This window comes from Pocillopora damicornis, chromosome 9 (genome assembly GCF_964200805.1).
Source record: "Pocillopora damicornis chromosome 9, jaPocDami1.2, whole genome shotgun sequence".
Taxonomy (NCBI): Eukaryota; Metazoa; Cnidaria; class Anthozoa; order Scleractinia; family Pocilloporidae; genus Pocillopora; species Pocillopora damicornis.
In genome coordinates, this window is record NC_142678.1 from 6,904,672 (window position 1) to 6,928,101 (window position 23,430).

Consider the following 23,430-nt stretch of genomic DNA (forward strand, 5'->3'; position numbering starts at 1 on the left):
ATTTTTCATTGATATGTGTATTTCGTCTTATTTCTACCAACCAGAGCATGCCTTTGGGAATTTTTTAGCAAACCCCTTTGTGCTCGATAGAGCGAGACTAAACAACGCTCCACACAAGGCACGTTTGAACTGTTTTTTCGTTTTGTTTTTGTTTTTGTTTCAAATTTCAATTTCTACATGGTGAACACGGTCGCTGGTGCACTGTAGCCCATCAAGCTATTAATCCAAAAGAACCTATGACTCCTGAGGAGTCTAGCGTTTTTAATCTTTTCGCACGACTTAGGTATTCCTTTTATAACATAAAGAATGGAGTCCTCAACCAGCGAGTAATGATCGAAACGTTGACGGTACATTTTCAGTGCAGAGGAGTGGAAAAGATACTCAAGTTCAAGGTTGAACCATGCAAAGAAAGTTAACATTTTAGTTGCAAAGACTACTTAAGAAGAGATTTCATTAAATTTAAAGAGCAGTTCCTTATTGTTAGTGTTAAAACCATTGATAACTGTTTCTGTATATGATATAATAAACGTAACATGTCAGAAGGATTGTTTTTATCCTTTAAATTAAAGTGAAAGATTGATGCGAATTTGACTGAAGGATTGAATGGTATTAATTTTTGTTTAGATTAAATTTTTAACTTCACCTCAATGAACTCTTGTCATAAATATGGTAAAAACAATTCATCCTGTCATCTGCAGCATGAAGAATATAGATAATTTAGTTGTCTAAGGAAGTTTCATTCTCGAACTATGCTTTTTTATGCGATGATTTCCGTTTCTTAATTGATTTTCATTTGCCCATCGTGAAGGCCACGTCCGTTCCAATACCGATAGCCCTGGCGACAAACAAAAAAACAATAACAAAATTGATACACCTTTAGAATCGAAAAAAATTTAAGAAGAAATATAAATAACTGTACGTTTTGACAAAGTCGAAAAGGGCATTATAAGGTTTCAAGAGTATTAGGCCGAAGGTTGTTACAATTTTGGTAAAAGGAAAAACATAGGAAGCCTATAGCAAGGAAAATAATGATCAAAGTTTCCTTTCTAAAAAGGAGAAAAATTCAAGTCGTTAAGGGTTGCATCAATAATGGCGTATAACTGTCATTGTAGCCTTCAAATACACTTGACGATGAGAGGTGGAAGTCTCCAATTTTACTTAATCCACACGAGATAAAACAGTTAAACAGCGAAATTAGTACATAGATTTTACTGTCAAAAAATGGAAATGATGGAATGAAATATAACGAGCCAAAAAACAAAACGTGAATAGTCAGGCTCATTTGGAAACGCTGTGTTTTATCAAACACCAAAATTTAGCCATCGGCGCGTCTTCTTTTCTAAATGACTGAGTTAATATTTTATGTACACTTGATATCATCCCAATGATTAGAGTGCATTGGTTTTACCTTTCACACTTACACCTAAAGCTGAGACTTGAGGCTCTCTTTGCAAACCCAGGAACAAAGCAAGAAAAAATGGACAGAAAAAAAAAAAAGGTTTGCGATGTGAAGGCCATATTAAGATGAAATGAAGATTAAGCCAAATATCGCTCGTTTAACATTTTCAGTAGTTATATAAATAGCCGGGAGACTGTATTGAAATCATGTTTTGATCTTGATGCTCATGGACGTAAAAGAAGTATTTGTATATAATCTTGAGTCAATATCTATCATGACAGTAATTAGTATTTTTTTGTTGTTTTTGGACCAAAAAAGGTCTGCCCACGCCCCATCCAAAGCGTAAAAGTTGTGCCGCTTGAATCAAAAATTGATCATCGAGGTAGACTTCGAGATAAACAAGACTCTCTTATAAGCTCTGCTTGGCTTGATGCTTGCCATAAGCTTGGGATTTTCGTCTGACGAGGACGAAAACCAGGCGAAGTATACCGCGACAAAGGAAGTCAGAGACGACTTAGATAGGTAAATATATCAAAATATATTTTTAAATCTCTATCATCATTATTATCCTTTGCACCATGAATTATAGTAGGTTTTTTGATGCACTTAATAGATGCAGATTCAGAAAAACTGATATATTTTTCGTTTAAACCAAAGTGACTTCGACTGGAAAAGTGAGGACGAAGACAACGATGAGCCAAAAGTAGAGAAGTAAAGATAGACGGTTACATCGTTGAAGGCGAAGCTGATAAACCCTTGTCCGGCCCACTGCAGAAATCAGCTGATCCAATCTTCACGGTCATTTCTCGCTTAATCCGCCATGGCATCCGCCGAAGACGTCGTGGAAGGAGACAAGGCTAATGCATTGAGACCAGTCGCAAGGAGATAAGGTGGCTTTAAATGGTAAGAGAAAAAAGTTCATGAGATAGAAGATGTTATAAGCCAGGATTTGAGTGAACTAGAGACTTTGCAAAACTACTAAATTACTGAATCATTTTTGTATCATAGTTTATCATAAATTTAAATCAAAGAAATCAGAGGCCCTTCCCATCCTTTGCCGACTCCCTCACCAATAGTAATTTGTGTATGGTTACAACCACCGAACTGGGTATTTAGAGAAAAAACGTATCATCATTTATTGCTCGAACTCTAAACAATTGTCAGAACAACTGTTTGAAATACGTTTCTTTAGTTTTTTCTTACGTTTTAAACTTGCTTTACTTACTGGACTTTATCTCACCAGAATATCCAGAATAATTTCTTTTTAAAAGATCTAACTTTTTAAGACGTAGTGGCAACAGCCACTCTTATGTGTAGTTACACCTTAAGTAACTACACGTAACTACACCTTAATTTGTCTAACGTATGTAATGGTTACCTTGCAGGCTTGATAAGGATCATTTAATCTGGAGAAAACAAGACAACTCTTCTTTTTCCTATTGCTGAGTCTGTAACATTTGTAGTAAGCTGATTCAACAATTTTAATGATATGTTTTTAAATGATGGTGGTTAATTTCAATAAACGGAAAGCAAAATAACGACTTGTCTTCTCTGTAATGTATTTACCCATCTTGCAACTTACTCCTCTTTGGTAATGAGATTACACTTTCAATCAATCATTCCCATCGACGTTGATTGAAATGCAAATATTTTCAGTGTATCTTATATTCAAAAGAAACTACGCTATTGATTGCCCTGAGTTTATGTTTAGTGTTTGACCTACCCCGTGTTATCAAACTTGCGGCTCATTTATGAATTTTTATATTCCTTTCAAGCAACCATAAATGATCTCGGCTTCCTCCGTTCGCTACCACTAAGGAAAACGTTTGCGAATGTGCATAAAGCTTCGGAATAATCTCGACTGTTTAAAAACTGAACCGAGTCCTCCTCCCAGTAAGTTTTAACTCGTAGCTCGGAGCAAGATACTGAGCTTAGGGTTGTAAAGTTTCAACGCAGGCTGCTCTAGACCCCATCCTCCGAACTTGCCTCTTATAGTTGAACACACTTCTTGGATTTGAAATCACGTGTGAATTTCGAGTAACATTAATATTTAGACCCCACTGAGTACACTGCTTAGCGCTGCATTTCTATTTATTCACTTAGCTCGGGTCGAAAAACAATAAAAATATTATGTGATTATTTTGTGGTCTTGGAGTTCGGAAAAAAGTGTTTGATTTAGAAAGTTTTCAGTATGAAAGAAAATTTAATAAGTACACTCAGCAATATCGAAAAATGGCGAAATTAACATGAAAAAAATTATTCTATTCTAGCGGTGAAGAGTAACAAACTCACACGTTTTAGGGGATGAAAACATTACTTATAACATGCAACGTTTATTATATTTCATACAGAGGTAATTGTCAAGTTAAGAGCACCATAACTCATAATCAGGAACACCTTTCAAAATCTTGATGATATCTCCTCTACTATTTTTATTTAATAATGATACATACATATATATATATATATATATATATATATATATATATATATATAAATATTATGAGGGGAAAAAAGGACGTAACTACGTTTCCCGACAAGCCTGTTTCGTGAATCGCTTCACTCTTCAGGGGTTTAATGAATTAACCCCTGAAGAGTGAAGCGATTCACGAAACAGGCTTGTCGGGAAACGTAGTTACGTCCTTTTTTCCCCTCATAATATTTATTCTGCTCTGCTTCAACGTATTGAGCACTGTTCCACGCGAAAATCGACTCGCAAACTTCCTATATATATATATATATATATATATATATATATATATATATGCATGCTCACTAGTTTATCTAGTTTGAGCACTCTGGCATGGCTTAGATGATACCACACGTGTGAGATCACTTGGGGTGGCTATTTAGCCTTACCTCCATCCTAGCATCAGCACTGCACTGTTTAATGCAGTTAGTTATATATATATATATATATATATATATATATATATATATATATATATATATGCAAAAGCCTTATGTTTTACATAGTATAGTAGAATAATAATATTTTTATTTGTGCTTGAGCTTCTAGTTAAGACTTGAGTAATTTCCCTTTCCGCTTATAAATCAAAATGTACCGTGAACGTTTTTATCACTGCCCACCAGCTGAAAACTCAATTCTTTAAGCCATACGTAGACAGCTTATTTGAGCATTGCATAGCTATAGAAGGGTAGGCCTATTTGCTAATCTTGTCTGATGAATGTAAATCGAGGAAGATTGTTCCATGCATATATTCCACTGGATCAGAGGCAGTACCGTTGTCTTGCCTTATTAACATTAAACGTCTTTATTTAAATCAATTGGAAAATGCCATAATTTCAACTCTTCTTATAGGGTATTTGTGGTTTAAAATCTTAACAAGGAAGCCAGTAGCCAGTGTAGTCTTAAAATACTCCATGCATCTAGCCGGTACGTTGAGGTAATTTCGCAGGAAATGCGTGAGGAAATGTTGGAATTGTTTAAAAATAAAGGTAATTTTTGATATTGTTTCGAGTCTCTAAGCCATTACATGAGATAAAAACTGTCAAGCGACGAAAAATGATATTCTGATATTTCTAGCAGAAAGACAAACGTATAAAATGATATGATGAAAAATTATCAATCGAGGCTCATTAGGAAACGATGTATGGAATCTAACACAGAGCAACTCTTACCATACTTGGCTGTGGGAGATTGCATTGTATAACGACACAATTTAACACAACACGTGTACTGCGTCGTTATATGTCAAAAAGCTAAAAAGGAAATTCCATGCTTTCTCCAAAGTTTAATTCAGTACGTAACCTTAGTGGGTGGTGAGGGTTTAAAAGAACAGCGGAAATTCGATGATGGCTGATGTTTTTTTTGTTTATCCTTTTTTTTTTTTAATATAATTTTTTACGATTATGAAATTGAACATCGGTTGATCGACAATTCTCACTTTGACTTTGACTTCCAAAATTTGTTTTTCCTTATTCTAACTCATCGTCTTCTGAGATGTATCGGAAGAAAGCGGGAAAATGTTATTACTTATCTATTTATTGGTAATTTGTTGTCCATTGAATATTTTCAGCAGCTTCCATCAATCCCATGTCAGAAATAATAGTCAACCCGTCAAGTATTCTATTTCCAGGCTTATTTAGTGTAACTCACCATTGAAATACTGCTGCCGGATTTTTATTATTTGTGGTTTTTGGTTTAATTTTGTGTTACTATTTTTTAAGATTAACTATTTTTGAAAATGAAAAAAAAAAAAAAAAAAAGCAAAGATATGTACCAACATAAAATAAAAGTATGAACGATAAATTAAGATATATATTATGAAGATATGATTAGAGGGAATCAACAGACGCACATTACATCCATCGACGAATGGTCAAAAACGTTCCTTCGTTAAATATAACAGTAAAAATACGTTAAGGTTATCAGGCTAAAGGTCAATACAATTGTTTTTTTAAATATAAACATACGAGTGACAAAAATATCATTAGATTTTCCTCTTTTAAGAATGACGTCAATTAGGGGAAATGCACCGTGCAACTTAGGAGTGAACGTCTTTTAATGGTGTATTGTTAGTAGTGTAGACTTGAAATACCCTATTTACCTTTTAGTGTAGTAATTAAACTAATTTTTCAAATAATTGTGAGGAACTTTTTAGAAGTATTCAGAAAAAAAAATTGAAATTGTTTGAGTCTCTAAGTTTTCAGATGCGATAAACACTGTCAAGTATCGAAAATTGATATTCCAATATTTGTATCAGAAAAACAAAGTTAAAAAGTAATGTCATAAAACTAATAAACCGGAGAAGTTAGGCTCGTTAGGAAGCAATTTATGACGTCAAACACAGCTATTCCCACCATTTTCTTTCCAACTCCACAGAATCAATACATATCCACTTCATTTTTCGCGAAAATCTTTTATGATCAGATTTCACCCTAATTTAGTTCGACATTAAGCTGAGGCCAGGAGATTTCTTTGTGGGGTAAAGAACATTCACTTACAATATGGGGGACAAAAAGTGATACATAGAACAGAAATTAAGCAAAACAAAATGCGCGTTATGAAAGACATGAAAAGAAAGACTGTGAAAAATATTGAACGTTGTACATTTTTAGTAGTTATAAATACCTGGCCTTGGGAGACTGCATTGGGATCATGTTTTTATCGGGACGCTTACAAGCGTACAAGAGGTACTTGCGAATACTCTCAACTCATGATATTATTACAACTATTTGCAGCTGATATTTAAAATTTGTTCATGATTTAGGACCAAAAAAGGGGTGTCAACGCCCCATTCAAAAGGGTATAAATTAAGTCATTTGGATCCACAATTGATCATCGCAGAAGACTTCGAGATGAACAAGCTGTTGTTGATAGCCCTTTTTGGATTGGTGCTCGCTATAGGCTTAGCGCTTTCGTTTGATGATGATGAAAACAATGACGCTACAGGCGATTTAGAGAGGTAAAATGAAATTTTTTCTTGGTATTCTGTTTTTTAATGATACGAGTTTTTTTTAATGAACTTTATAAATTTGGAATACGGATTCGACAAAACCGATATTTGCTAATCTATTTGACCAAAGTGAGTTCTACTGGAATGGTGAGGAAGAGGACGGAGACGATGAGGAGCCAGAAGAGGAGAGGGAAAAGATAAATGGCTACAGTGTTGAAGAAAAACATGATAAACCCTTATCCGGTCCAATGCAGAAATCAGCCGATCCGATCCTACCTTTCATAGGTTTGCGCCTACTGAGGCGAGCGTTTCGCCGTCGCCGTCGCCGTCGCCGCCGAAGACGGAGATTTGGTTAATTCATCGGAACTAGTCCCAAGGACAGAGATAAGGTGGCTTAAAACGGTAAGAGAACGAAGTGTAAGTTTTCGACGAAAATAGTCTAAGACAGGATTTGGGTGAGATAAAGGCTTCGCTAAGTTTCTAACTAAGTTATAATAATCGTCCAAAACTGTCTTTTATAGGCGTTCGCTTGGGTAATTCGTATATTGCTGCAACCACCGAACTGGGAATTTAAAGAAAAATCAAATTATTTTTATGCTCGAAGTTTAAACAATTGACAGTTACACTTAATCTAACTTTTTGAATCTTTTGCCTGAAGCATGGGATCTTTATCTTGCAGGCTTGCAGTAAACTGGAGGAAATAAAGACCTTTTTTCTATTGCTGAGTTTCTTTGCGTTCATATGAACAACGAGTAAAGTTTGAAGGAACTAAGTTGAAAACGTTTAATTTACATTTAAATGACACTCTTTGATTTGAATAAAATAAAATGCTTAGCTCAAAATCGTTTGTAGCGTATTTGATTTTCCGCCATACAACTCATTCTTCCTTCCTTACCGATAAGATTATGGTGATGCTTGCGAGGTCAAGAGTTTTATGTTATCCTCTCATCTTTGTTTCATTTCTTTAAAATTACTCTAAAAGAGAAAAAACAAAAAACAAAAACAAAAAACGAAAAATACTCATTCTTACGAAATCCTTAACAAGGGGAACCACACTATCGTCAGGGACTCTGCTCGGTGTTTTACCTAGAACTTACAGACTCCTCATGAGATAAGTCACTATGAAAAAGTCTTATTTTAGAAATGAATAAGAAAGAAGAAACATATGTATGGAAGAAAGCGAGAAAATGATTTTAAACAGCTTCCTTCAATTAGTCAGTTAAACTAACATGATTTTTTAGAAGTGACAGTCTATATTTGCTAGAGACCATCATACTATTCATTGTTACTTGATGCACCACAAGGGCATCAAGTAAGGATGTTTATATACGAAACCATTACCAGTTTTTGGCAATAATTCCAGTGTTTATTTCGTACAACATACGAATCAAGTCGTTTTATTTGACGAATCCAAGAGAAGCTGAATACATTGCCTGTTTTGTGGCCAGGCTATCGATATTAGTTATTTGACCATCGGGAAATGAGCAGGTGGATAGAGAAATATATACTCGTCAGGCCGTGCAACTCATTTCTTTTTTCTGATCGTTTTGCACGATCTATTATTTCAAATAAAGATGTGCTACTTTATTAATCAATTAACAAACACAAAGAAGGCTTATCATCGAATGTACTATTCTTCTTTGGTCTGGTTTGTCTTGGCCACAGGCCTTGCTCTTCAAGGTGACTAAGATGGAAAAACTAGCATGCAAATAATGGAAGCTTTTGGAATTCTCAAACACCAAGAACAAAAAAAAACACCAATCAAATTCAAAAGTTGAAATTTTCCAAATAAAGAGGTCATTAAGATGTTGAGAGCTGTTTCTGAGTTTGGTAAGAGAACCATTGGTAATGCCACTACTGTATCTGTATACAATGTTATAAACATTTGCATTTTAGAATGTGTCTTCTTCGTCTTCTAGATGTAAAGATCTCTGTGAGTTTTATAATGGTCCTTAATTTTGGCTCCAAGTTTGCTTTCGCCAGCCACGATCGTGAAAAACCGTGGAGTATTCTATATTTAGGTTTATTTTGTGTAACTTAGAATTCAAATAACCCAGCCGGATAAACTATTTGTGGTTTTTGGCCTTATTTTGGTTTCCTTTTTTCTGGAGGATTAGTTATTTTGTTCAGTATTCGAAGATATGATTAGAGAGAATCAATAGGAGCAGGAGATCTCTCATAAATCTTCAACCCGCTTTTGTATCAAAATTATAACATCTAGTCAACGAACTCTTTGTAAATTATCCATTGATGAATGGCCAAAAAAAGTTACTTCATTAAACGCAACAGTTTAAACGAGAAAGTTTATCATTTGTTTTTCAGTTGATACTTGATTTGCCGCACGAAGTATATATTTCTCTATCCACCTGCTCATTTCCCGATGGTCAAATAACTAATATCGATAGCCTGGCCACAAAACAGCCAATGTATTCAGCTTCTCTTGGATTCATCAAATACAACGACTTGATTGGTGTGTTACATGAAATTAATACTGGAATTATTGCCAAAAACTGGTAACAGTTTCGTATACAAACATCCTTACTTGATGCCCTTGTGGTGCATCAAGTAAAAATGAATAGTATGATGGTCTCTAGCAAATATCGACTGTCACTTATAGAAAATCATGTTAGTTTAACTGACTAATTAAAGGAAGCTGTTTAAAATCACTTTCTCGCTTTCTTCCATACAACGTTTCTTCTTTCTTATTCATTTCTTAAATAAGGGTTCTTCATGGTGACTTATCTCATGAGGAGTCTGTAAGTTTTAGGTAAAACACCGAGCAGAGTCCCTGACGATAGCGTGGTTCCCCTTGTTAAGAATTTCGTAAGAATGAGTATTTTTCGTTTTTGCTTTGTTTTGTTTTATCTCCTTTAAGGTAAATTTAAAAAAATTGAAACAAAGATGACAGGATAACATAAAACTCTTGACCTCGCAAGCATCACCATAATCTTATTGGTAAGGAAGAATGAGTTGTATGGCGAAAAATCAAATACGCTACAAACGATTTTGAGCTAAGCATTTTATTTTATTCAAATCAAAGAGTGTCATTTAAATGTAAATTAAACGTTTTTAACTTAGTTCCTTCAAACTTTACTCGTTGTTCATATAAACGCAGAAAAACTCAGCAATAGAAAAAAGGTCTTTGTTTCCTCCAGATTACAAGATCCTTTTCAAGCCTGCAAGATAAAGATCCCATGCTTCAGGCAAAAGATTCAAAAAGTTAGATTAAGTGTAACTGTCAATTGTTTAAACTTCGAGCATAAAAAAATGATTTGATTTTTCTTTAAATTCCCAGTTCGGTGGCTGAGCAAAACACGAATTACCCAAGCGAACGCCTATAAAAGACAGTTTTGGACGATTATTATAACTTAGTTAGAAACTTAGCGAAGCCTTTATCTCACCCAAATCCTGTCTTAGACTATTTTCGTCGAAAACTTACACTTCGTTCTCTTACCGTTTTAAGCCACCTTATCTCTGTCCTTGCGACTAGTTCCAATGAATTAACCAAATCTCCGTCTTCGGCGGCGACGGCGACGGCGAAACGCTCGCCTCAGTAGGCGCAAACCTATGAAAGGTAGGATCGGATCGGCTGATTTCTGCATTGGACCGGATAAGGGTTTATCATGTTTTTCTTCAACACTGTAGCCATTTATCTTTTCCCTCTCCTCTTCTGGCTCCTCATCGTCCCCGTCCTCTTCTTCACCATTCCAGTAGAACTCACTTTGGTTAAATAGATTAGCAAATATCAGTTTTGTCGAATCCGTATTCCAAATTTATAAAGTTCATTAAAAAAAAAGAAAACTCGTATTATCAAAGGCAAAACAGAATACCAAGAAAAAAGTTTCATTTTACCTCTCTAAATCGCCTCTGGCCTCATTGTTTTCATCATCATCAAACGAAAGCGCTAAGCCTATGGCCAGGACCAATCCAAAAAGGGCTATCAAAAGCAGCTTGTTCATCTCGAAGTCTTCTGCGATGATCAATTGTGGATCCAAATGACTTAATTTATACCCTTTTGAATGGGGCGTTGACACCCCTTTTTTGGTCCTAAATCATGAACAAATTTTAAATATCAGCTGCAAATAGTTGTAATAATATCATGAGCTGAAAGTATTCGCAAGTACCTCTTGTACGCTTGTAAGCGTCCCGATCAAAACATGATCCCAATGCAGTCTCCCAAGGCCAGGTATTTATAACTACTAAAAATGTACAATGTTCAATATTTTTCAGTCTTTCTTTTCATGTCTTTCATAACGCACATTTTGTTTTGGTTGATTTGTGTCCTATATATCCCTTTTTGTCCCCCATATTGTAAGGGAATGTTCTTTACCCTACAAAGAAATCTCCTGGACTCAGCTTAATGTCGAACTAAGTTAAGGTGAAATCAGAATATTAGAGATTTTCGCGAAAATACTGTATGAAGTGGAGATGTATTGATTCTGTGGAGTTGCAAAGAAAATGGTAGAAATAGCTCTGTTTGACGTCATACATCGTTTCCTAACGAGCCTGACTTCTCCGGTTTATTAGTTTTATGACATTATTTTTTAACTTTGTTTTTCTGATACAAATATTGGAATATCAGTTTTCGTTACTTGACAGTGTTTATCTCATCTGAAAACTTAGAGACTCCAAACAATATCAATTTTTTTTTTCTGAATACTCCTAAAAAATTCCTCACAATTATTTGAGAAATTACTTTAATTACTACACTAAAAGGTAAATATGGTATTTCAAGACTACACTGCTAACAATACATCATTAAAAGACGTTCACTCTTTAGCTGTACGGTGCATTTCCCATAATTGACGCCATTCTTACAAGCAAAAAATCTAATGATATTTTTGTGACTTGTATATTTTTATTAAAAAAAAATTGTATTGACCTTTAGCCTGATACTCTTAACGTTTTTCTTACTATTATATTTGACGAAGGAAAGTTTTTGACCATTCGTCGATGGATGTAATGTGCGTCTGTTGATTCCCTCTAATCATATTTTCATAATATATTTCTTAATTTATCGTTCATACTTTTATTTTATGTTGGTACATATCTTTGCTTTTTTTTTTCGGATTTTCAAAAATAATTAATCTTAAAAAATAGTAAAACAAAATTAGACCAAAAACCACAAATAATAAAAATCCGGCAGCAGTATTTCAATGGTGAGTTACACAAAATAAGCCTTGAAATAGAATACTTGACGGCTTGAATATTATTTCTGACATGGGAATGATGGAGGCTGCTGAAAATCATAAATGGACAACAAATCACCAATAAATAGATTAGTAATAACATTTTCCCGCTTTCTTCCGATACAACTTCGAAGACAATGAGTTAGAATAAGGAAAAACAAATTTTGGAAGTCAAAGTCAAAGTGAGAATTGTCGATCGACCGACATTCAATTTTATAATGATCGTAAAAAAATTATATTTTAAACCCTCACGACCCACCAAGGTTACGTACTGAATTTAACTTTAGAGAAAGCATGGAGTTTCTTTTTGGCTTTTTGACATGTAACGACGCAATACATGTGTTGTGTTAAATTGTGTCGATATACAATGCAGTCTCCCACTGCCAAGTATGTTAAGAGTTGCTCTGTGTTAGATGCCATACATCGTTTCCTGATGAGCCTAACTTTTCCGGTTGATTATGTCTCATCATATCATTTTATACGTTTGTTTTTCTACTAGAAATATCAGAATATCATTTTTCGTTGCTTGACAGTTTTCATCTCATGTAATGGCTTAGATACTCGAAACAATATCAAAAATTACCTTTATTTTTAAACATTTCCATCATTTCTTTACGCATTTCATGCGAAATTACCCCAACGTACCGACTAGATGCATGGCGTATTTCAAGACTACACTGGCTACACCATTTAGGACATTCACTCTCTCCGAGAAGTTGCACGTTGCACTTCCCATAATCGCCGCCTTTGTTAAAAGAGGAAAATTTAATCATTTATTTGCTAGTCGTATGTGTTTCCTCTCAACAAAATTGTATTGACCTTCAGCTTGATACCCTTGACGTTTCCTATCGCCCTCTTGACAACATCTAAACTTATCGGTTATTGCATTGTAAGTTAAGTTTATAAAATATAAATACAACATGCAACTAAGTAATCTTCTCCACCTTTTGGAATTGGGAGAGTCCTCAGGAAAAAAAGTTTTGCAGGTTTTGAATAAACAGTATAATACTTGTTCGCGCAAAGATCTTCGTTCTCCAGTTGTGCGACAGAATTAGCTACATAATATAAGTGGAAATCGAATATTAAAACGAGGGCAGGGAATTCCATGGAAACGGGAATATCCTTAAAGGTGAGAAAAGAATAAAAAACAACACGGAAAAAAAAATGAATGAATAATCATTGACGAGTATTTCTCATAGCATTTGAGATCTACATCTTTTCTCCTTTTTTTGTGTTTCTCACATGTATCTTATGTTGAGGAGGGTCAGTGATATTGGTGGGGCTTATTTTGACAATAAGGAAATGAATCTCAACGACGAAACGAAAACATAACTAAGTTAGGGAGCTACATCTCTATATTTTCCTTTGACATCGCTGACGGACGAAATTTCGTGAAACAAATATAGATTATCCATTTCCCTACTGTTGCGTTTAATGAAGCAACTTTTTTTGACCATTCATTAATGGATAATTTACAAAGAGTTCGTTGACTAGATGTTATAAATTTGATACGGATGCGGGTAGAAGATTTATGAGAGATCTCCTACTCCTATTGATTCCCTCTAATCATATCTTCCTAATATATTTCTTAATCCATCTTTCATAATTATCCGTTGATATATCTGTTTGCTTATTTCGCTTTTTTTTTTTTCGAATACCGAATAAAATAACTAATCCTCCAGAAAAGGAAAACAAAATAAGGCCAAAAACCACAAATAGTTCATCCGGCTGGGGTATTTGAATTCTAAGTTACACAAAATAAACCTAAATATAGAATACTCCACGGTTTTTCACGATCGTGGCTGGCGAAAGCAAACTTGGAGCCAAAATTAAGGACCATTATAAAACTCACAGAGATCTTTACATCTAGAAGACGAAGAAGACACATTCTAAAATGCAAATGTTTATAACATTGTATACAGATACAGTAGTGGCATTACCAATGGTTCTCTTACCAAACTCAGAAACAGCTCTCAACATCTTAATGACCTCTTTATTTGGAAAATTTCAACTTTTGAATTTGATTGGTGTTTTTTTTTGTTCTTGGTGTTTGAGAATTCCAAAAGCTTCCATTATTTGCATGCTAGTTTTTCCATCTTAGTCACCTTGAAGAGCAAGGCCTGTGGCCAAGACAAACCAGACCAAAGAAGAATAGTACATTCGATGATAAGCCTTCTTTGTGTTTGTTAATTGATTAATAAAGTAGCACATCTTTATTTGAAATAATAGATCGTGCAAAACGATCAGAAAAAAGAAATGAGTTGCACGGCCTGACGAGTATATATTTCTCTATCCACCTGCTCATTTCCCGATGGTCAAATAACTAATATCGATAGCCTGGCCACAAAACAGGCAATGTATTCAGCTTCTCTTGGATTCGTCGAATAAAACGACTTGATTCGTATGTTGTACGAAATGAACACTGGAATTATTGCCAAAAACTGGTAACAGTTTCGTATACAAACATCCTTACTTGATGCCCTTGTGGTGCATCAAGTAACAATGAATAGTATGATGGTCTCTAGCAAATATCGACTGTCACTTCTAAAAAATCATGTTAGTTTAACTGACTAATTGAAGGAAGCTGTTTAAAATCATTTTCTCGCTTTCTTCCATACACACGTTTCTTCTTCCTTATTCATTTCTAAAATAAGGGTTCTTCATGGTGACTTATCTCAAGAGGAGTCTGTAAGTTTTAGGTAAAACACCGAGCAGAGTCCCTGACGATAGTGTGGTTCCCCTTGTTAAGGATTTTGTAAGAATGGGTATTTTTCGTTTTTTGTTTTGTTTTTTCTCCTTTAGGGTAATTTTAAAGAAATGAAACGAAGATGACAGGATAACATAAAACTCTCGACCTCGCAGCATCATCATAATCTTATTGGTAAGGAAGAATGAGTTGTATGGCGGAAAATCAAATACGCTACATACGATTTTGAGCTAAGCATTTTATTTTATTCAAATCAAAGAGTGTCATTTAAATGTAAATTAAACGTTTTTAACTTAGTTCCTTCAAACTTTACACGTTGTTCATATAGACGCAAAGAAACTCAGCAATAGAAAAAAGGTCTTTGTTTCCTCCAGATTACAAGATCCTTTTCAAGCCTGCAAGATAAAGATCCCATGCTTCAGGCAAAAGTTTCAAAAAGTTAGATTTAGTGTAACTGTCAATTGTTTAAAGTTCGAGCATAAAAAAAATGATTTGATTTTTCTTTAAATTCCCAGTTCGGTGGTTGTAGCAATACACGAATTACCCAAGCGAACGCCTATAAAAGACAGTTTTGGACGATTATGATAACTTAGTTAGAAACTTAGCGAAGCCTTTATCTCACCCAAATCCTGTCTTAGACTATTCTTTTGTTGAAAAATTACACTTCGTTCTCTTACCGTTTTAAGCCACCTTATCTCTGTCCTTGTGACTAGTTTCAATGAGTTAACCAAATCTCCGTCTTCGGCGGCGACGGCGACGGCGACGGCGACGGCGAAACGCTCGGCTCAGTAGGCGCAAACCTATGAAAGGTAGGATCGGATCGGCTGATTTATGCATTGGACCGGATAAGGGTTTATCATGTTTTTCTTCAACACTGTAGCCATTTATGTTTTCCCTCTCCTCTTTTGGCTCCTCATCGTCTCCGTCCGCTTCCTCACTATTCCAGTAGAACTTACTTTGGTAAAAAAGATTAGCAAATATCAGTTTTGTCGAATCCGTATTCCAAATTTGTTAAGTTCATAAAAAAAAAAACTCTTATTATTAAAGGCAAAACAGAATACCAAGAAAACATTTCATTTTACCTCTCTAAATCGCCTGTAGCGTCATTGTTTTCATCATCATCAAACGAAAGCGCTAAGCCTATAGCGAGCACCAATCCAAGAAGGGCTATCAACAGCAGCTTGTTCATCTCGAAGTCTTCTGCGATGATCAATTGTGGATCCAAAGGACTTAATTTATACCCTTTTGAATGGGGCGTTGGTCCTAAAACATGAACAAATTATATATGTCAGCTGCAAATAGTTGTAATAATATCATGAGTTGAGAGTATTCGTAAGTACCTCTTGTACACTTGTAAGCGTCCCGATCAAAACATGATCCCAATGCAGTCTCCCAAGGCCAGGTATTTATAACTACTAAAAATGTACAACGTTCAATATTTTTCACAGTCTTTCTACTCACGTCAGTCATAACGCGCATTTTGTTTTGCTTAATTTCTGTTCTATATATCACTTTTTGTCCCCCATATTGTAAGTGAATGTTCCTTACCCTACAAAATCTCCTGAACTCAGCTTAATGTCGAACTAAATTAAGGTGAAATCTGATCATTAAAGATTTTCGCGAAAATACTGTATGAAGTGGAGATGTGTTGATTCTGTGGAGTTGGAAAGAATATGCTGGGAATAGCTGTGTTTGACGTCATACATCGCTTCCTAACGAGCCTAACTTCTCCGGTTTATTATGGCGTAACATACCGTTCAAAATTCAGTCTGGGTATTTTCCCTATCGAAAAATTAATTTTCGTGTCGGAAATCAATTAACAGGGTCCGTTATTGTTGGCCTCTTTCAGACCTCCTCATTGTCTGCTATTTCCCGTGTCTGATATTATTTTCCGAGCCTGATATTATTTCCCATGTCTGTATTTACTATCTAAATGGATTTCGATTTATCGCCGAGCCTAACAAGACTTATCGAGAATCGAGGCCGATAATAACCTACATCACTAATCGAGTGTTTGATCGAGTTTGATTAATTCCTCAATCACGAGTCGGATTATCCAGGGTTGACTCCGTCCCAGACCTCCCACGGTACACCGTTGGCTAGGGCTAGTTGTTCACTTAGTTAACAAAAACGATAAGCACCACTTCTTCGCAAGTATTGAAGCAAGCACTGACTTGGAGGTTATGACTGTTGAGGTAGGGTTATGAAGTCTCTAATCGTAGTATGCACATAGAATCTAGCCACTAGTTATGTTATACCTTTGTGTAGCAAACTCTTGAACTTTGTGTACCTGGCACACGCGGTTACATAAGCTGATAATTGAAAGCCGAAACACATAAAATGTACGAATATTGTGTGCTTGTACATTAGTTTTAAAGAAAAAAATTGTCGTATTTTTCAAAAATCTAGCCTTGTACGGCTCAATGAACGTCAAACTAAATATTATGCATTTGCTGTTGCTCAGTAAATGCGTAATTTGACAGCACTATCTCAAGCACGGTCTACGAAAATGCTAAATTTCGGTTATCATTCACTGTTTCCATCAGTGAACCCTTAAAACCCCCAAATTGCGACTGGCTTCTCCTTTCTGCTTACAGTATCACCCTTGGATCAAATGTAAAAGTCAAGACAATGGTGGAAATTAACACCAATTTAAGAGGCTCCTGATTGTCAATCAAATTCTCCTTGTCTGTACTATAAGAAATGGGATCCAAGGGGATGCAAAGAAGACAGGGTACAGAATATGACTGACAATGTAAGAGTGTAAAGGGTTAACCACTTGACCAGCTCAAACTAAGCAAGGGATCAGTAACCACTCAACCGGAATTCAATGTATAAAGCCCATCTTTTATTTTAAAACAGCAAGGTTAATGACATGTTATGGGCTCTCTTTCTTTTGTATTAATGGTTGTGTATTTGAAGCAAAAAGTTGTCTTGCAAACAGAGTACAATTCAGCAGACATCAGGTAAAAATCTTAAATAAAAAGAACAACATTAAACATCATCATCAGTCAAAATATCTTAATTTACACCTGGTGCTTTGAAATCAAACTAAACAAATTATACAATGAAATTCAGTATTTTAGAGAGGTGATGATAAATTAATTCCCTACGAGTGAGATATAAAAACAATGCATTAACCCTTTAACTCCTAGAAGTGATTAACACAAAACTTCTCCCTACAATATCCATACATTATTCAGCAAACAGATAATGTGAATATTCAATCTTGTCAGGTTGAAGCTGCTATCTTGATCTAGCAGCAAGTTCTCATAACTAATTAGCAAGGAAATGAGTAGCAGCTAGAGGGGAGAATTAACTATCAGATCTTGGGATTTAAAGGGTTAAGACTCTTGATTTCAGTTCATTAAATGTTGTAGCCAAAATGTGAGGGAGCAAGTCACAGTACGACTCGTTCTCTCACATTTGTGTTGTATAACTAGCTAAGGTCCATAAAAAGTTTCCTTTTTTCAAGTTTACTTTTAGCGAAAAATAGCAAAAAAATTTTTTAATGGAAATACATATATATAGATGGTCACTTGCAATAAAACCTAAGATAGATTTTCCTATTAATTAGTTTTACTTTTCTTTTTTTCTTTAGCTCTTAGCCTCCTCATTTGACGTCTACTTATTTTGTTCATTTCAATGTCATCTTCTTTGGCTTTCATTTTTTTTGCATTTAAGTTTGACTTGTTGTTGTCTTCTGGTTTTCTCTTTCTTTTCCTCTTTTTGTCATCTGTGTCTTTTGATTCCCCTTTTGTTGCCTTTTTGTCCAGTTCTTTTATTCTCTTCTTCATCTTCTTAACTTTCTTTCCAATGCTCTTGTTACTATCATCTGCTAAATAGAATTTTTAAAGTATTGTTAAACTAATATGTAATGTTATTTACTTGTATTTCTTCAATCAAGTCCTGGCTATTGACCACACTATTCTTGTGGTCACCCTGATTATAGAAGTTTGAAAAACTGATGACCTGAACTTCCAAATGATGAGGACATTCTTTAATGTATACCAAAGTCAAATAATATTCCAATATTGGGAAAAAATCTTAATATTTTCTGTGTACATCTACTTGTAACTATCCAATTAGAATTGTGGAGCACATCTATTTTTCACTCTTTTTAAACAAGATGAAAAATGGGTCATTAACACCATATTAGTGTACAATTTTATTAATTTAATTTAGTATACAAACTTTCCTGGTTACTTTACTTTCAGTAGTAATAGTGTTGTTTGCATTACTCTAAAGCATTCAAGCTAGATACGAGGTGAAAAGCACTTGCAAGGCTAGAACAAAAACCAATCAAAACATACCTCTGGTCTCAATGGTGGAATTAAGATCTTTGTCAGTTTGTAAAGGGCCAGTTCCTTTGAATGACACCTGGAAGGAAATAGGAGAAGAGTGGAAGCATCCCTGGCTCAAAGAATCATTGATTACAGAAATAGATTATCTTCATTTGTCTTTCTCTAGGAGAATTTAACGTCCAAATTTTGTCTAACAAATGGGAAGTTAAGACTTCTCAGCATTTCTTTCAGTTCCTTAATTCTATTTTAATATTAAAATAAAATATCTTTGAAATGATACAATACTACAACTGATAAGGATACTTAAGTGAGAAAAACACCCCTTTATTCCTAATTCAATGAAACAAGTGTAAATCTGGACTAACAGTGGCAATGGCAGAGCCCCTACCAAGGAAAACACCTTGCAACCCTGAAATAGAAGTTGCAAGCTCCGGAGTACAAATACACCTTTCACTACCAAATCTTGGAACTGCAGGTGAGACCTTGCTCTTGTCACACTACCGCACAGGAACACACCTTCAGCCTCTATAGTAGAAGTTGCAAGTTCCAGAGTACAAAAGCACCTTCTGCTGCCAAATCTAGCAATAGAACTCCAGGTGAGACCTTGCTAGAAGATCTGCCATCGCAGAGGCATTAGTTCGCCATGATCCTATAGGTGCAGGCCTGCGGTGGAGAAATTTGACCCCAAGAGTTACTTATAGCGTTCCAGGTAATTTTACGTTCTGAGTTATAAAACTTTGAACCGCAAATCATAGATTTGAATAGATGTGATCAAGTGTGCTGCTTATTTCCATATTGCACCGCATGAAGTATGTGTCGCTAAGAGAATTGTGCAGGTTTTGATGTCCATTTTTTACACGTCGACCTTAACAGAAAAGGAGCTCATGTCCGTCCAACATTACCATATCTTGAGTATGACTTTGGATATTCGTTCTCGAATAGAGCCAATTACTTTCATCATAAAATAACAAATGATCAAACCCAGGATCGTTGACTTATTAGTGTTTGAAATATATATTGTAGGCCCAAACAGCCTGTGGCACTTGGATGGCAATCACAAGCTGATACGGTAAGTAACAGACCTAAAACATATCATAAATACATTGTTTTTAGATTGCCTGCACTGTTCTACAATAATGCTTGAGGAAAATTAAAAATGATCAGAGCGGAAGACATTTACGTTCCTCATCAACAGCATTTTTTAACATGCTGTAATTCGTCTGTATTCGGGAATTAATACCTGTTACTTCTTTTAATGTATCTATGGAATTTAGTAGAGGAAAAATGCACCATATTCTACTCTTCCCCACTCATAATGTGAGTACCGTGTGAAAGGTGTTTTAAAACTCTTTTCTCAGATGGAGGTTGGTCGTGCACGGAGGAATAGACGGATATTCGAGGCTTGTTGTATTCCTCCGCTGTTCCAGCAATAATAGGGCAGCAACAGTGGCCAATTTATTCTTAGGCGCCACAACTGAATTCTGTTGGCCATCACGGGTGAGGACAGATAAGGGTGGAGAGAGTGCGGAAGTTGCGCGCCTTATGGTTGAAAAACGAGGAGAAGGTCGCGGCAGCATTTTGCAAGGTAGTTCGGTCCATAACCAGAGGATAGAGAGGCTGTGGAGAGACATGCGGAAAATGGTCACGGAGAATTTCCGACTCCTCTTCTATTTCTTAGAGAGGAACAATCTTCTGAATCCGAACGACGAACTGGATCTGGCAGCTCTACATTATGTATTTATTCCACGGATTAATGAAAACCTAGAAAAGTTTAAGGTGTCCTGGAACAATCATAAGCTATCTACTGAAAAACAAAAGACTCCAAATCAGTTGTACATTCTAGGAATGCTTAATTTGTTTGGATCAGAATATACAGCGGTAAAGGACTTCTTCGAAAGCAACGTCATAGACTCCAACTATTACGGCGTAGAGGAACCGGATGTCATTGATGCAGCGTCAGAGGTGGAGGAGGCTGTCGTGGTGCCTGAAACAATGCAAAACCTTTCTAACGCGAGCTTGCAGGAATTGCAGCTACAAGTGAATCCGTGGGAGCGGGACTCCAACCACGGCATCTCGTTTTACATTCGAGCAAAAGAATTCCTCTCGCAGCAAAATTAGCAATCGGTGAGCACGAGTTTTTTTCGCTGATGAGGGTGAAGCACGCAAAAAGTCTTCAAACCGGTTGTGCAGACCAAGCAATGTGGTCTACGATGTTATTTTCGATGATGTCCTTTACCGCAGTTTATTTCGGTATTTCAACACATTAGGGCAGAGTGTGCAATGGTTTTACACGAGAACAAGGCGGAAATACGGACTGAAGGCGGAGCAACCAAACTTTGTTTGTGTGTGCGTTTTATTTATTTATTTTTTATTTTAGGCTCTACTTTTTAAGCAACGAACTTTTAAGCGCATTATTTTTTTCCTTTTCATGATTTGTTTTGTCTTTCGCGTACGCCTTATGCGATCGATTTCATGTTATGATAATGCCGTGCGATATATTTTGAAACCCAGACGCCAAAATATAAGAAAACGTAATAACACTTGAATAATATATCTTTAATTCGATTTTTGACAGATAGGAAAAGTGCCCCCACGGGACTCAACAGTCTTTCTTTGTAGCAGGCCACACGAACTGAGAAGTAGATTCTTAGTGTCCTTGGGGTATTCTACTGACAGAGGGTCGGTTTGAATGAATTGGCCTTTACTGAAGCCGAACTGAAGTTTAACTTAATCTTAAGTGGCTTTGTTTCACGTTCATTTAAAAAAAAAAATGTCCTTTACCGCAGTTTATTTCGGTATTGCAACACATTAGGGCAGAGTGTGCAATGGTTTTACTCGAGAACAAGGCGGAAATACGGACTGAAGGCGGAGGTTAAGGTTAACCTGTACAAGCTATCAACCTTCTACAAAATGAATCGGCTGAATCAAAATAACGCATGCTTAGTAATTACCTCTAATCGGTCATATCTGAGTAGATAGCTCCAAAAACCTAAGAATCTGTAAAGGGAAATAACTAAAACTTCTTTCTCTTTGTTTTTCATCTTTTCTGTTGTGTTGTTGGTGTTTTTGGTTTTTTTTTTATGTTTTTTTTGGGTGTGTGTGTTTGTGTGTGACTGTAAATATATGAAAATCATATATGTGAACTACGGTTAAAGAAATGAAAATGAAAGAGAACATCGCAGTAATAAATACTTCTCAAGCAGCAGTGAAAAAAAGACCTAAGTAGTGCTCATTACTGCGATGTTCGCTTTCATTTTCACTGTCTGTGCGTGTGTTGAGATAAGAAAAAAAATTAACCTCTTAAAAATTTGTTTTAGAATTGTCATCGGGCTGGCAAACCCATGCAGTAGTCATTGAGCTGGAGCCAGATCTTCGCCTGCGGGAAGGGGAGACCTTCGGGACTGAGGTTGCCCTGGCAAAACTGGAACGAGAGGCAGAAAAGAACTCCGGCTGGCTTTTTATGGAAATATTTATTGAAAGGTTTTCTTTTTCTTTGTAAATGTTTAGTTGTGAAGTGAAGATATGACACACTGTTACCTTAAGTTGAGTGACTGCGATGCAGTGTTCTCTCAGACTGATGTACATCAAAATGAAAGCTTTTTCTATGACTGTCCGCATCGTTAGAGTGAATATTTCTGAACCAGCGAAATAGTATATTGTGAATTTTCAAATTAGCTAGGAATAACCATTTTTGTGTGACCGACAAAGAATCCTCAGATAACGTTTAATATTTCCACGTAGCTATAGCTAAGCGAGTATGACGTTAGCGAGAAAAGAAAAAAAATACAGCGCACGTGAAAACACTGCATCATAACCATAAACATGGTTTAGTTATTCTTCTTTTTGTAATAAATAAAGAGACAGTTTCGTTGAGATGGTCAAACTATACGTTAGGCTAAAAGAGTTCCATTGCCTTTTTAAAATTGCTTGAGCCAAATTTGAATCATAGGCTGACGACTTTTGACGTTGTGTTAAACTTATAAATAAGATAGACAAGACCATAGCTGTGGCGTAACAGATAATTTCATTCTTTTTTGGGCGTTTCCCCGATCCGTTCGCATTTTTCAATTTAGTTCCTTTCGGTTTTATATTAGCATCGTTTTAAAAAGCTTTTATTTACCTTTTTCTCATACATTTAATGCAAGAAGATCAAGTTTTTTGTTTTTAATCGGATGTGATTAGTCATGTGCACAACATTTAGTGAATAATAAATTGTTGCGGCAGAATGGCTGTGGAATCTTTTGGTTTGGTTTCATCTTACTTTACAAGTTTCCTTGCTCTTAAACTTCCCTTTACGAAAAAATATCTACCACTGTAAACTTTCTTTTTCCCTCAAATGTTGCTGATTTTCTCTATAAGGTGGCTTTCCGGTTCTACATTGCCGGAGCCTGATAATTTTCTCAATCGCCGA

The 23,430-nt window shown here is 35.7% G+C and overlaps 6 protein-coding genes and 1 long non-coding RNA gene across 7 annotated transcripts in view; 4 read left to right on the forward strand and 3 right to left on the reverse strand.

The window, feature by feature from the left end:
* LOC113668401 (uncharacterized) overlaps positions 1-23,430 on the forward strand; it is a 114,166-nt gene that overhangs the window by 44,309 nt on the left and 46,427 nt on the right. The gene's annotated exons all lie outside the window — the stretch shown is intronic.
* Positions 1,730-2,937, forward strand: LOC149039881 (uncharacterized). The gene is made up of 3 exons (XR_016179684.1): positions 1,730-1,921; positions 2,057-2,302; positions 2,785-2,937. It is a non-coding gene; the product is annotated as an uncharacterized LOC149039881 (long non-coding RNA).
* LOC149039882 (uncharacterized) lies at positions 6,673-7,661 on the forward strand. Its single transcript, XM_089183307.1, has 3 exons — positions 6,673-6,828; positions 6,950-7,221; positions 7,499-7,661. The coding sequence occupies exons 1-2, from the start codon at positions 6,722-6,724 to the stop codon at positions 7,173-7,175; spliced, it is 333 nt and encodes a 110-aa protein (XP_089039433.1). The 5' UTR covers positions 6,673-6,721; the 3' UTR covers positions 7,176-7,221; positions 7,499-7,661.
* Positions 9,824-10,822, reverse strand: LOC149039883 (uncharacterized). The gene is made up of 3 exons (XM_089183308.1): positions 10,672-10,822; positions 10,274-10,539; positions 9,824-9,995 (listed from the first exon to the last, which is right to left on the reverse strand). The coding sequence occupies exons 1-2, from the start codon at positions 10,776-10,778 to the stop codon at positions 10,320-10,322; spliced, it is 327 nt and encodes a 108-aa protein (XP_089039434.1). The 5' UTR covers positions 10,779-10,822; the 3' UTR covers positions 9,824-9,995; positions 10,274-10,319.
* Positions 14,973-15,916, reverse strand: LOC149039884 (uncharacterized). Its single transcript, XM_089183077.1, has 3 exons — positions 15,798-15,916; positions 15,393-15,724; positions 14,973-15,110 (listed from the first exon to the last, which is right to left on the reverse strand). The coding sequence occupies exons 1-2, from the start codon at positions 15,902-15,904 to the stop codon at positions 15,439-15,441; spliced, it is 393 nt and encodes a 130-aa protein (XP_089039203.1). The 5' UTR covers positions 15,905-15,916; the 3' UTR covers positions 14,973-15,110; positions 15,393-15,438.
* LOC149039885 (uncharacterized) lies at positions 18,285-19,161 on the reverse strand (the record flags this gene model as incomplete). Its single annotated transcript, XM_089181801.1, has 2 exons — positions 18,285-18,553; positions 19,029-19,161. Coding segments are annotated over 2 exons (402 nt in total), but the record flags the coding sequence as incomplete, so codon positions are not given.
* Positions 19,632-21,137, forward strand: LOC149039886 (uncharacterized). Its single transcript, XM_089183078.1, has 3 exons — positions 19,632-19,728; positions 20,043-20,088; positions 20,378-21,137. The coding sequence occupies exon 3, from the start codon at positions 20,562-20,564 to the stop codon at positions 21,135-21,137; it is 576 nt and encodes a 191-aa protein (XP_089039204.1). The 5' UTR covers positions 19,632-19,728; positions 20,043-20,088; positions 20,378-20,561.

What these genes read in the sequence shown, in the direction of transcription:
- LOC149039882 (XM_089183307.1), top strand. Translation starts at nt 6,722, where the DNA reads ATGAACAAGCTGTTGTTGATAGCCCTTTTTGGATTGGTGCTCGCTATA. An exon ending in GCTACAGGCGATTTAGAGAG is followed by an intron (nt 6,829 to 6,949) that starts GTAAAATGAAAT and finishes ATTTGACCAAAG; the next exon opens with TGAGTTCTACTGGAATGGTG.
- LOC149039883 (XM_089183308.1), bottom strand. Translation starts at nt 10,778, where the DNA reads ATGAACAAGCTGCTTTTGATAGCCCTTTTTGGATTGGTCCTGGCCATA. An exon ending in GCCAGAGGCGATTTAGAGAG is followed by an intron (nt 10,540 to 10,671) that starts GTAAAATGAAAC and finishes ATTTAACCAAAG; the next exon opens with TGAGTTCTACTGGAATGGTG.
- LOC149039884 (XM_089183077.1), bottom strand. Translation starts at nt 15,904, where the DNA reads ATGAACAAGCTGCTGTTGATAGCCCTTCTTGGATTGGTGCTCGCTATA. An exon ending in GCTACAGGCGATTTAGAGAG is followed by an intron (nt 15,725 to 15,797) that starts GTAAAATGAAAT and finishes ATGAACTTAACA; the next exon opens with AATTTGGAATACGGATTCGA.
- LOC149039886 (XM_089183078.1), top strand. Translation starts at nt 20,562, where the DNA reads ATGGTTGAAAAACGAGGAGAAGGTCGCGGCAGCATTTTGCAAGGTAGT.